We start from the raw sequence: 13,654 nt of genomic DNA, 5'->3' as shown, positions 1-13,654 counted from the left end.
GAATTAATGGGTCAGCAAGAGTGGGGAAATACTAGTGGACCCCACTCCAAGTGTCTTACTAACAAACCTCCCCCTGACCAGGAGCTGGGAGAGCAGAAGCTCCCTCCACCTGCTCATAAGCAGGCAATTGGTTAGCAGTGCTGTCTCAGAAATCAGATAAAAATGAAAGAGGGCATTTCAGTGATGCTTAGCATCAAGGTAACAGCTGCAGAGAAATGATATTATGTTAGTGTGTCTAAAATGTTTCTTAGGTAAAGGAGAAAAAAATGAATAATTTTTTTTAGAGCATAAATCTGCTTCCATGTAAATCAGGCGTTGATGTATTTACTTACTGAGTATAAAATGACTTTCTGTTTTGTTTTGTTTTGGGTAGTGATAGCCTTGGTGGTCAACTCACCCATTTCTCTTTTCCATGGGGCAATATCAGAAAGAGCAGCATCCTGAAGTTGGCAGACACTGGAGAAATGTTTTGAGAACTGGGGATGAATATAGGCCACCACCTCAACACATGCACATGAGATCTGGCACAAGGAAAACCACACAGGAGCATCAGGTGCTTGGATCTCAACTGGTGATAGGGGAAGTGCTGTTCAGCATAAGCACTGCTGGCATGATCGTTGGTGAAGGAATCAGAGAGTTTCTCCTCTGAGCTCTTTGGTCACTTGTTCTTTTAACCTGCTGCCTCAAAGCATCACTCTGATGTTCTGCCCACCCAGCTCTGCTTCTATAGTTTCTCTAAAACAAAGGCACAGCATGTTCCACACTAAGGGCCAGATTCTTCAATTATACCAATGCACCTCTGCATGCAGATCTAGTTTACCTGTACAGTTATGGGTGTATATAAAAGCCTATGACAGATCACAAGATCTGGCCCTGAAACCAGCAGATTTTTAAAAGAAGGGATACTGCTATGTTTTTGGCTTAGTAGAGCCACAAAAGTTGGGCAGCAATTAAGTAAAAGCTCTGGGAACTGTGCCTTGGTATATACATCAAAAGGTGAGGAGCTCTGTACATGAAGAGAGATAAATTGTGTGGGAAAGCCCCATCCATAGAGCATATAGGGTTAGCATCTCCTACTGTCATCCAATGCCAGATGTGACCTTGCAATGAAATGGATGGGACTAACTGGTTCACTGGAAGGACCATATCTAGGTATCAGGGAGGAGTTCAGTCTCCATCGCCCTTTCAGTGTTTGGCCTTTGTGCTGAAATTGCCAGCTAGGTTACCAGTTTATTTGTTGTTCCCTTTCCCCTAATCGCCATCTTCTTGTGTGTCTGTCCTTAGACTGTGAACTCCTGGGGGCAGGGATCATGTCCTCTCTCCACAGAGTTTAAAACCAGAAAGAACAACTGGATCATTGAGTCTGACTGCCTGTAAATTTCACCCTGATGCCCTTATGCTGAGCCCAATGACTTCAGTTAGATTAAAGAATTTCAGTCCTCAAGAGACTAAACTATTCCATGCCACTGGCAGAGAACAGGAGAGACCAATGTGTCACTAATGTCTGGGGTTCCAGAAACAGTAAGGAATTGATTAGGTGAGAGATGCCCAGATGATCCTAGCAGGGGGTTTATGCCGTATGCTGCAGAGAAAGGCAAAATGCAATCTGACCTGGGGGAAATATCCTTCCTGAGCCCAAATTTGGTGATCAGTTTGGTGATTTGAAACTGCAACCTAGGCTCCCTGCAATTTAACAGACAAGCCTATCATTTGGGTATAAGCTCTTCAGCGCAGAGTTCTGTTTTCTGTGAAACGCTTAGCACACTTGATGCATTATTGAAGAACAATCATACCATTGCCGCCCCAATACAAAGCTCCTGGGATAGCCAGCATCTTACTTTTTCCATAAGCTTTTATTTTAGAGCCAGACAAGGGCTCCCATGACATTAAATTTATGGAAAAATGCTACATGTTGCTGACAACTGCCTCTCTTCAACCTGGCAGCACACACAGCCTTGTCCAAGATGACTATTACTGCCTTCCTATTAATTAATTGGCAGGAAGGAAAAAAAACAACAGCTTAAACGTGGGCAATCAGACCCCACATTGCAGTCTTAACACAACATTTCTACAGCCTGCCCGGCTCTGTCACAGCCCAGACAAAGAGAAGGTGCCAAGGTTACTAAGCCATGAACATCTCACATTGCCCCCTGCTCCCAATCAATCTATTAAGGCCAACCTTAATCTTTTTATTTCAAAACATGGGCACGAGAAGATTTGTTTGAACAATGCAAGATTTCACTGGTGCAGTAATGCTTAAATTTGATTCCAAAACACATTTATAAAGTGCCAAACAAGAGTTCAGCCCTTCACAAAACACGACACAGTCACTTCCCCCAAAATGCCCCATCTCAATAAAAAAAGCATCACTGTTAATTAGATTAAATGAAAGACATTCCAATGTCAACTGACCTTAATATTTTGCACTGATTATTTCTTTACACAAGATCTGCCTTCACCCTGATCTGCAACTGCTTCCATAAAGAAAAACACAAGCGCTAACACATAAAATGACCTGTCAGTTTTGCAGCATTATCATTAACTCCAATGTCCTCTTCTCCAGAAAACCACTGATCATCAAGTTGGGAGCAAGATTATTATATATAGTAGGAACAATATGGCCCTATTATTGCATCAGAGTTAAAACATTTCCCATAACTATTTTTATTTCATAACAAACTAGTTTATCTGAGGCTGTCTGAACAACAGTAACAAGCAAAGACAATAGAAAGATGTAGAGACTATCCATGGAGAAAAACTAAACAGCAAAGAACACATACCAAAGGCCAGACAAAGGTGGGAGTCAACAAAACCTTTGGAGGAGGTGAGCCCACTTCTGTATTAATAGCAGCAAACATTACAAAATCTTCTTGTTCTAAGGCTTCAGAACACACAATTGCTAGATTAGCAGATGCAGGACTGTATGCGAGTGATTTGCAGCATAACCCACCTATGCAGCACTGCTATATAATGAAAAAGAAGTGTCTCATTTTTTGCTGTATTTCTGATCTGTCTCTGTCTTACAGTAGCATCTAGAGACTCTATCATCATGTTGGTGCTGTACACACATACAATAAGAGACAGTCCCTTCCCTGAAATGCGTACAGTCTAGATAGATAAGTCAGACAAAGGAAGTATTATCCCCACTTTACAGACGGGAATGGAAGCATAGAGAGTTTAAATGACTTGCTCAACGTCACACAGCAAGTGTGAAAGCCAGGGACTGAGCCCACATCTCTTGAGTACAGTGTCTTAACCACAAAACCATCCTTCCTCTTGAGGTCCCAGGTTGATGCTATCTACCTTTCTGGCCCTTCAAAACTGTTCCTGTTCTACAGGAAGGGAGTGTCTTTTTCAATGTTACTCAGCTGAATTCAGCCTGAGAGATTCCAAAAAGGGACAGGTCCGTAGATATAAATTCACCTAAATAAGAATTAAACTGAGAAAGAGAAAGTAGCTCCCATGCCCCACTGTCACCAAAGAACTCCCAATTCCCAATGTGACACCACAGCTCAGAGTAAACAAGTCACGGAAGGGAAATGGATATAGTTGTCTTTCCAGCTGATGGCACTGTACGGGAGACAGGAAGAAGAAAAACAGACAAAACAAAGCAAGCCTCTCTGTAGAAAGTTAGAAAATGGAAAAGGTACATGCTGATAATTTAATTTTGTGAGTTCTTCAGAAAAAGGGCTGTGTTTTACTGAATGGTCGTACAGCACCAAGCACAATGTAAGTTTCTTCAGGCAAGAACCACATCTCTGTCTATATGATGTATTCACCATTAGCACTCAACCAATACATATTAATTATCCACTGACTGGCCAGTCTGGACTGCAATACAATCGGTTGCGTGGCAACAGCTCAAAGCAGCAGATTGTCCTAAAAAAAATTTAAAAATCCCCTCGAGTGGAAAATTCGAACAGCTATGGAAAAACAAAAAGGTTTTTCCAAGTCTCTCTAAGTAAATTGAATGTTCTGTTGGTCCTAAAGGGAATTTAAAGGCATCAATGCAATCCCTTGGCATAGATAAGTGTCACTTTGTCTTTACAGTACTTGAAAAGGCTGTGTAAGGTCCCTTATGAAAAACCAAAATTAAAAAACCCCAGTCAGTGGCTGTTCAAGAAAATCTTTCCCATGCCAATACAAAAAGAAAAGAAAAGAAAAAAAAAAAAACCAGACAAATCCTCAGCCAGTTAGACAGTGAAATAGAACTTTAGAGATTAACCTCAATTAATTTTTTCTCATCAGAAATCAGTTCTGAGGAGTGAAAAGACACATAGGAGATACGGAGGAGGAAGGTGTCACTGCTGAGTTCAACACGGACTCTCTTAACGTGGCCCAGAACACACTCTCTCAAACAACCCTCGGCAATACTAGCAGAAGGATCCATAAGGTTTATAGGAAACAAATCTAAGCAGCAGTTTCAATCTTCAGGAGAGGTCGTATCCTGTTTCTCAGTTCTTTCCAAAAGTTCCAGTCCTCTTTTCCTGTCAGTTTTTGGGCCATATCTTCTGTCAAAGGGGAATTTCTGGGAATTATTCCATGGGGTTGAACCTGAGAATCTGAAGGCAGCTGATGCTAAAACTTGTTCCCAGTAACCTTGCAGAGCTTTAGACAGTGCCAATTGCAACATCAACAGGGATTGTAAAATTGGTGTTCCTCACTGATCACAGCAACCTGTCAGCACCTCCCTCCCCTGGGCACATTCACTCTCTAAACAGCATTTCCAGATGCTTGAGAGAAAGGACAAAACTCAGAACTGTGTGTCTGAACCTAGCTGACCTTAAATTAAAGTATTCCTGCACCAATTAATGTATGAAGCCTCTTTATGTGTGGTTTACACACACAGCACTAGTTTTCAGAATCTGGTTTTACTGGTTGGACTTAGAACTCAGACTTTTGGAGCAAAGTGAACTCAGACAGACACTGAGTTTTGATTCCCTTTAAATCAATTACATTTCAAAGGGAAGATAGATGGCACAAGGTGGGTATAAGCAGGCTTCAGATTAAACAAAGGAAAACTGAGGCTGAATAGTATCAAGGTGGTAGCCAAGGACTGTGGGATTGTCTGTCACAAGGGAGTAGTGAAAGCCTGGGTCAAGCAAGAAACTACAAGGAAGAGTCCTGCAAGGGGACGGACTAGATGATAACTTCACAAGTAACACTTCCATCCCTTATTTCTGTGATTTTCTACAATTTAGTTAGAGCAATGGAGAACTTTACTTTTCCTCTTTATATCTGAACTCTCTTTTGATTTTTCAGAGGAGAAGCAAGCAGGCTTTGCAAGACAAATCTTGACACCATCATATCCCAACCACAGGTTCAGGGCATGATCCAAAACCCACGGAACTCCACTGAAAGACTGGATCTGTAAAAAGTGACAAAGAGTCCTGTGTCACCTTATGGACTAACAGACGTATTGGAGCATAAGCTTTTATGGGTGATACGAAAACTTATGCTCCAATACGTCTGTTAGTCTATAAGGCGCCACAGGACTCTGTTGCTTTTTACTGAAAGACTGACATTGATTTAAGGGGCTCTGGATCAGGTCCTTAAACCTCCTGTTGTTAGTTTATATGACACAGCTATTTTCAATGCCATGGCATGTTTAAAGTTCCCTTCTCTTGATCTAACAGGGTTTATCTTTTATTTATATTGAGAGGCTGAGTGTACATTTAAAGCCAGCTGATCACACCTCCAACAAGACTTCATATTCCCACACTTTCAGAGGGTGTGAAAATGAGCCAAGCAACCAAGAAACCGGCCAGAGCTGAACAGCTGGAGAGGCAGTGCTCTGGGTCCTTGCTGCAACCAAGAGTTTACACTTAAAAGCAGTTCTATTCACAAGTAGGCTTAGCCTCATTCCTCCCCGTTTCCAAAAAGTAACTCAGTTACGGGATGGCACCTCTTGGAAGACGCTTCAGTTCAGCAAGGTGAAGGGAACAATCAGTGCCACTCGCAAACATGACCCAGGGTTTATTTCAGAGGTAAAACCTTAGCTTGTTTTGTTTACCAGGGTTCGTCTTCTCAAGCTGGTACCATCTGTAAAATGCCCTTTTCTTTTGTTCACTCAGGTCTGACCCCTGCTGCAACAGCCAATGAGAGATCCGGCTCTGGCTGATACCTACAAGAAAGAAAGAAAAAGAGAGAGAGAGCGAGAGAGCGCTTTTGTTCTATTTAAATTTTGAACGAGATTCAGTGATAGTGAAAGGTACTGGCCTAAGAGGCCCAGAAACTGAAAGCTAATATTTTATACATAGAAAAGGTACACATTTCAAGCTTCCCCCACAGCGTCCCACCAGTGTGCCTCAACTTTTGTCCTTTATTATTTTTGACCTGACTCAGCCTCCATACCCACAGCAGGAAGCATAGTATCGCAGTTAGTGGAAAGTTCACCAGACTTTGGAGTGAGGAGATCGGGGTTTTAGTCCTAGCTTGGCCACTGACTCTCATGACATGACTTTGAGGACATTATAACATGGTGGTGCCTCAGTTTACCCTCCGTAAAATGGGAATATTGGTACTTACCCGTCATTGTAAAGTGCTTCGAGATCTACAGACGAAGGTTATTAAAGGGATTATAATGATAAAATGTTTGCAGTGCATGTGGAGCTTGACAATAAGGTGAAAATAGAACAGCAGTTTGAGATATACAGATATTAGTCCAACAGAAAATGAAGTCATTCACCTACCAAGTCATATCTCACAGGCCAGAAACAAAACAAAACCAAGCTGTCAGATGATAAACTGCTTCCAAACACTATTTACCTGAGCTGGATTAGACCCTGTGACCTAAAGGTGAAAAGCTCCATCTCTCTAAGAGAAATTTAAATCAGACTTGCATAAAAATAGCAAGAGGAGAAAATTTTCCAGAAGCTGAATATTTTTTTCCAGAGTGAAGTGGAATGCAGGATCAACGTCGGCATTCCATTCATAACACTGAAGGACAAATTAATTAGGAAACAAACCAAAACTAACCAGTTTCACAAGTAAAGAAACAGGACTCAAAACCTACTCGGATGAGAATCACATACTCATTGGTGATCAACACAAGCTATTCCTTATAATTCAGTGTTCAAATGGCTGAAACAGAAGACTAACAGAAAGGGCAAAGGAAATGCCAAGGGTGCATTCTCAACAAGGCTGTTCAGCCATTAGAAAGGGTTAACAACATACAAACTCTGTTGGGGATTAAAGTCCTAGGAGGTGCTCACAGTAACAATATATTGCTAAACACCACCTGTGCCAACACCTGTTCAGAGTCACAATACACAACACGAAGATTGCTTTTCATGAGGTAATCACACCTTCCTCGCCCATCTTGTGCTCTCATGATCATATTTAACTTATGAGAAATAGGCCCCTGGAGTCTTACATTTTTTTCTAACAAGGGATTTTATCCTAACATGTATTTTTGAGTTAAACAAAGATACTAATAACGTTTCAGAATGATTCAAAATCTCAGGGGAGTCCAATTCATATGGGCTAACTCCAACTAGGTTTTCAAAAATCATAGTTATGTTCCTAACTAGCCTGTATTATATATAATTCTGGAGCTACTTTATTTAATTTGTCCTGCAGGAAAAGGGTGGGTTTGGTTTTTTTAAACAGGAATTCCTTTGTGTTCAACAGAAATCCTTGTGCAAGGATGTGGGAGAGAAACTGAAGGCTCCAAGAGTATATTCTGACTGGCTTGCTGCAGGCAGGACTGTATGCTTTTATTGTATATCCATTTTGTATTCCCAACCAGCCTCTCTCAGGGACTGCATCTGCCCTATCTATCAAAGATGGTGCAAAAAGCGGAGACAGTCCCACTTAGTCATCCCCAAAGTTGAAATCATGTCAGCTGGAAGCATGTGCTCAGTAAAGGGACCTGGTTCTGAAACCTGTGTCCTTTGGTGTTCCATCACAGTCCGTATCAGGCCGCTTTTTGAGCACAGTGCTACATGCCTTAAGCGTGTGGCCTCTCAGTTGTGGTTTCTCAGCTGGATGAGTTTTGTCTGTTACTGGGTGAGGATAGTATTAGTTTATTACCTGGTTTGTAAGTACTGTGGTCTGCCTTTAATTATGTAATAAAAATATTGTGTGTACAGCTCTTTGGTAACAAAGTAGGATATAAAAGCAAAGTATCAGATACCACAGTTATGGATACAGAACATATTTTCATAATAATATATTCAGGCATCCACGCTTTGCCCAAGAGGCTGCACTGGCAACTTGCTACACTTGTTTTGTATAAAATAGTACAGATTGCAGCTACCTAATACACTAGTGCTGCCTGCAAATGTTAATGGTAACCTGGTCCAGTGGGTGAAGCAAAGGAGTGAGAGCCAGGACACTGGGATTCTATTCCCAGCTTCACTACTGACTCATTGTGGTCTTTGGTACGTCACTCTGCAGTTAACCCCTTTCTGTAAAACGGAGCTTTGTACAGGATCTTGAAATGCACAGATCAGAACAGTGCTCTTCTACAAATTCTATGCACTCTACTGCAGGTTCCAACATGACATGCTCTGTAATGACTACTGCATCCCAGGACCTGCACTTGAGATGCAGCCCACAGCATTCTTATCTATATCAATACGCTAACTCCAGGTAATCACTCCTGTTGAGAATCAGACCCTTTTCTCGCTGTCCACACAGCTAAAATTCTTGTTCAGACCTCATACCCAGTCTCTGTGGTTTCCCCAACACCCACATCACCCTCAACCCTCCTATCTCCAGCCCATACAAAATGCAGCTGCTAAGATCATCTTCCTTGCTCACTGTTTTGATCAGTCAGCTTTTTTGAGTTCTCCATAGGTTCCCCTTTTTCTACCGCATCACTTTCAAACTTCTTGTGATCACTTTCCTCCCCAATTCTTCATCTCCCTTTGTCAGTTCAGATCGGATGCTCTCTGGGGCAAATATTGTAGTTTCCACTGTTAGAAAAATGCTAGCACATTTTGGATGCTAATGCAAATTAAATAATATTTTGTATTTATTAAATGCTAACTAAGGCTACTGGGAATTATTTCCTCTGTGAAATACACAAATTTGACTTGCCAGTTTTTATTATTTATATCATGATCAAGTCTAGAGGCCCCAATACTGTACATACTACACAAAGCAAGAGATGATTTCTGCCTCAAAGACCTTGCAGCCTAAATAGACAAGTATTATTATACTCATTTTACAGTTGGGAAACCAAGGCAGGCAGAGTGCGACTTGCCCAGCATCACACACAGTGAGTGACAGAGCCAGGAACTGAACCTAGATCTCGTGAGTCCCAATGTAGGGCCTTATCCACAACTCCATCCTTCTGTTATTTATTTTTAATGACGTCCTCGTAGCAAAAACAAATAACAAAAAAGATTATTTGATTGTGATACAGTTTTTAGTTCCTAAAAATTTGGTTTTATACAGTGGACTCACCAGAGCACTGGGAAAGGGATGCTCCTCAATCCAACACCAGTATCATCCAGTTACATAGCTTCTAATCCTGCTATTTCAGGAAATGACACTGGCAGGAAAAAACTGCTGCCAAAGGCAAATTCATGAAGGTAATTATCTGGAGCATCTAATATCCGGCTGTCTGGAAAAAATCTCTCAGACCGACCCATGGCTCATGAGGGAGACCTAGGTCCTTTGGTCTCTGAGCCTACAAGCCAGGAGTACTGAACACCATGATGAGGGCACTCAGCTTTGCCACAGAAAACTCCGGGGGGAGAGGCAGTCACAAAAGAGCCATTGCAAATTTTGATAAGTTTGACATTTTAATGAGTATTTGTCACTTGCCTGCAATTCTGTCCCCCTTCCTGCTCCTCTCCATGCTCCCACTTTGCCCCTGCCCTTTCTTTCTGCCAGGTTTTTTTCCCAGACACACTCCCCATGGCAGGTTCCAGTTCAGAGATGATGATAACCCAGAGATATTTCCCTAGACTGCACCGCTCGTTGGGCTACATCCCCCAAGCAGGTGATTTGTAAGAAAATTTCCCTCCTACATGACAAAGAGGTAGCAAAAACCAACTCTAGGAGAAGGCAGGCAGAGATGCTCGCTACTCTAGTGTGTTCAGTGCGCACCTGCTCACAACCCTGGAGAGCGCTGCTCACACAATCTCCTAATAACTGTTTTTCCCCTTCCTCTCACAGATGGGTGCACTCATCCTCTGTGGCTGTATTTTTTTTTTAACGTCCCTTGCAAAAGAATATATATAGAAGCACCAGGAAACTATGGGATTTGGACAGTGATTAATTTGTAATGAAAGAGGTGCCGGGGCTCAAACAATTAGGTGCCGACACTCAAGCAATTTTTTAACTTTCATAACTGACACGGCAGGCCCAGAGATGCCGGGGCTATGAACTGCCAACCCTAGAGGTGCCGGGGCTCAGCTCTGGCAAGCCTAGGCACAAATTAAGCACTGGTTTTGGAGGAGAACTGACTGATTTTATGCCTTTATTCCTGTGTTTATAATAACGAATCCTGGATTTGTACAATACGTGCCTGCAAAGAACATCGATCAACTTTGTACGTTAGCAAGGTTTGTTTGGAGGAAAGGAGCAAAGATCAAAATCATGTTAAAATAAATCCTCACCTGTGTCACCACCAACATCAAATATTTTAAAAACCTGTTTCTCACCATTTATGCTGGTCAATAACTTTTTCAATTCCATTCAGTGTGACAATGGAAATACTCTAATCAGTTTCATTTTCTTCATACTTGGTTTTGCTTTGTGCGCTACTCCGTGTTGCTGTGTTTGGCTTTCCAACACTGCATGGATGATGATTATTTGTGCTAGGTTCTGTATATACTATAAGAGATGGTTCTGTTCTCAAGTGCTTATAGTCTAAATAGTCAAGACAGAGAAAGGGTGGGACAGAGATGAGCCATACAAGTAGAATGAACAGAATGATTGTTGATAAACACGTTAGAAAAATACCCTTTTGTTATGTATTTTTGAAATATATCTGTCAGGGACAGTACTTGGTCCTGCTGTGAAGGCAGGGGACTGGACTCGATTACCTTTCAAGGTCCCATCCAGTTCTATGAGATAGGTATAGCTCCATATTAGACACATTAACTGAGAGGATGGCTAGGCCACTATCCGAGGACGCAGAGGACCTGGGTTCAAGTCCTTGCTCGACCACAGACTGCCTGTGTGACTTTGGGTAAGTTACTTAGCCTCTCTGTCCCATAGTTCTTCATCTATACAATGGGGATACTAGCAAAACCCGGCCTCAGGGGTGTTGTGAGCACAAATACATTAATAATCTGTGAGGTGCTCAGATACGCCCAACCCCACCCCCCATTCAAACTCTACATCAGGGTCCTAAATTAGTTGGCCACTTCCTTTAATAAGTGCAGGAAAACATTCTTTGCCCTACTGCAAGTGATCTCAAACTTTTTTTCTGGGATCTCCTTTGAAAATATTTCAGGCTGTGATGATCCTCCCGTACCATGTCATCCTGATTTCTGCACTGCTGATGGTGGCAGTGTAGCCTTCAGAGCTGGGTGCCTGGCCAGCAGCCGCCGCTCTCGCAACCCCTCTACAATTGTCTTGTGACTCCCGCTCGGGTCAGGACCCCCAGTTTGCCCTAGGACCTATAATCACTTGGTTCAGGGGCAAATTTTCAGTGCTTATCACAACAGATTTAATACGCACCCCTCTCTGTTATTGTTAATGGGGATCTGGCATCTCACTCACCGCATGCAATGCTGAAAACCTACCCTTGAAGGGAGTAAAGCTGCAACTATGCTAAAGAAGTTTCAAACAACAAGCTGGGAAATTCGGCAGGAACTATTATTAGCTCCTGTTTATACTGTCATTTGTCTTATCAGTAGAAGATTATTTATACAGCTCCCAACCCAAGAGCTTCTTGTTTATCTTATTACAGAAACCATTAAAGAAAGTTGCTATAAAAAGCAGCTTCTGTATTTAGTACAAGCGCTAGTAAATGTTCTGCTGGGTTTTGCTCCTTATCAATCGTTTCTTTATTTCCTAGTCACCATTTCATAATTTCCTTTGCCATTTTTCACTCTGTTCTCTTCTGACACTACAGAAGACTTCACTGTGTGCCTTCCTCATTTACTACTTCATGTCAGTTTTATTATTTGATCACTTCATAAATTTATGGTCATTAAAAAACAAAACAAAACAAAACGAAGTAGGGGGAATATGGTTCAGCTTGAAAGGCCTACATTGTACTACCTCAACAACGGAATTCAACATTCAGCTACAATTATATATGTTTTCTCTCCCCTCCTTTTCCCACCACCTCCCTTGCCGGCGATGGAGAAATAAAAGGAAAAAGTCATCGCTTGCTACTGCAGAAGCATAGTAAACAGTGTTTTTTTTGTTTTTTTTTGATATTGTGCCTTTTGTATGAACTCTATCCCAAAACACTTCACAAAAATTAAACAGGATTCCAACAAGGGCAGTTGGGACCAAGGGTCACAGCAAATCTGAGGCTGGGAGAAGTGGAAGAATTTGCAGTCGGGTTCCATGGCAGGGTAAAAACCAAAGGTCAGAGTCCAAGTGAAGTTTCAGGGTACGGGCGAGGAGGCAAAGTCCAAGGCAAGTCAAGGTCAGAGCAGGGAGCAGAAATTATTATGGCAACTGCAGAAGATCCACACTGTTGCTTGGATACTTCCTGGAATGCCCCTTGGGTCTGTATACGGTGGGGAGCCAATGAGGAACCATGAGGCTGCTGCTTGTCAGACCCCGTGAGATGGGACTGCCCATGGTCTGTGTCCACAGCAGGATGTTGGGCCATAGAACTCAAGCTGGTTACAGCTGCTGCTGAGTAGCATAATGGAGATATCAGCAGCATGGCAGCTCTACAGACCTGGGTTATAGACCTATGTGGGGGGGGAGGTGTCTTATAAATAGCTGATGTAGAAGTGTGACTAGGCAAGGGAAAAGAAGGTTTTCAGAGGAGATTTTAAATGGGATGGAGGCAGACAGGAAAATAGTCCCAAATGGCAGAAGATTGAGCAGAGAAGACTCTCACATCAAGAACAGTAAAATTATGTGACGAAATGGGGAAGAAAAAAAGGAGGGCCTATTGCTGGCAAGTAGAAGGAGATAAGGAGTCACAGCCTCAGCTGGTGCAAATAAATTTACAGCAGCTATGCTGAGTTACACGAGCATAGTCAAGTTACTAGGTCAAGATCTGTGATTTGAAATAGACACATACACCATGCATCTAACAGTCACTCACTCATGTGCTCACCCCAACAACCCAATTGTAGAATACCCTTTTTACAGAGACAGGGGGAGTTAAAAGTTTACATCTGGAATCCTGAAGCAATGTCCTTCAATAGAGCTGCACTGTCTACATTAGCATTTTCTTTAAAGGCCTAACCGACTGGCAAATGCCTGCAGGTAAAGCTTTAGGGGAGGGGTTCATACATGAGGTAGGCTTTTTTGGTCAAATAGGGATTTATAACAAGAGGATCAGAAATATCCCTAATTTTGGAAAGATCCAAGGAATGCATCTTGTTTCTTTTCCTTTCCTTGCAGCACCTGCCTTTGTAAACAGAGAGTGAGTGCACCAAAGAGGTGGCACACTGCCCAAGCATTTGTTCACTCTCTCTTCACATGGGGGAGAGATGGAAAAGAGCTAGAATAACATCCATGCCATCTTCCCAGCAGTGCAGCATCATTCCCTACA

General features: G+C 42.2%; 1 protein-coding gene across 12 annotated transcripts in view; it reads right to left on the bottom strand.

Moving 5' to 3' along the window:
• HMBOX1 (homeobox containing 1) overlaps positions 1-13,654 on the bottom strand; it is a 169,837-nt gene that overhangs the window by 65,734 nt on the left and 90,449 nt on the right. For 11 of the 12 annotated variants that reach the window (XR_003999450.1, XM_030555180.1, XM_030555190.1 and 8 more), the window contains exon 5: positions 6,014-6,124. The exons of the other annotated variant lie outside the window; for it this stretch is intronic. Coding sequence is in view for 10 of the 11 variants with exons in the window: in XM_030555180.1 (XP_030411040.1) it covers positions 6,014-6,124 (111 nt within the window). In the remaining variant the exon portion in view is untranslated. The remainder of the gene's footprint in view (positions 1-6,013; positions 6,125-13,654) is intronic. 12 annotated transcript variants of the gene reach the window in all.

This window comes from Gopherus evgoodei, chromosome 3 (assembly GCF_007399415.2).
Source record: "Gopherus evgoodei ecotype Sinaloan lineage chromosome 3, rGopEvg1_v1.p, whole genome shotgun sequence".
In the NCBI taxonomy this organism is placed as follows: Eukaryota; Metazoa; Chordata; order Testudines; family Testudinidae; genus Gopherus; species Gopherus evgoodei.
Note: the sequence above shows the minus strand (reverse complement) of the source record. Positions and strands in the feature narration are given on the sequence as shown.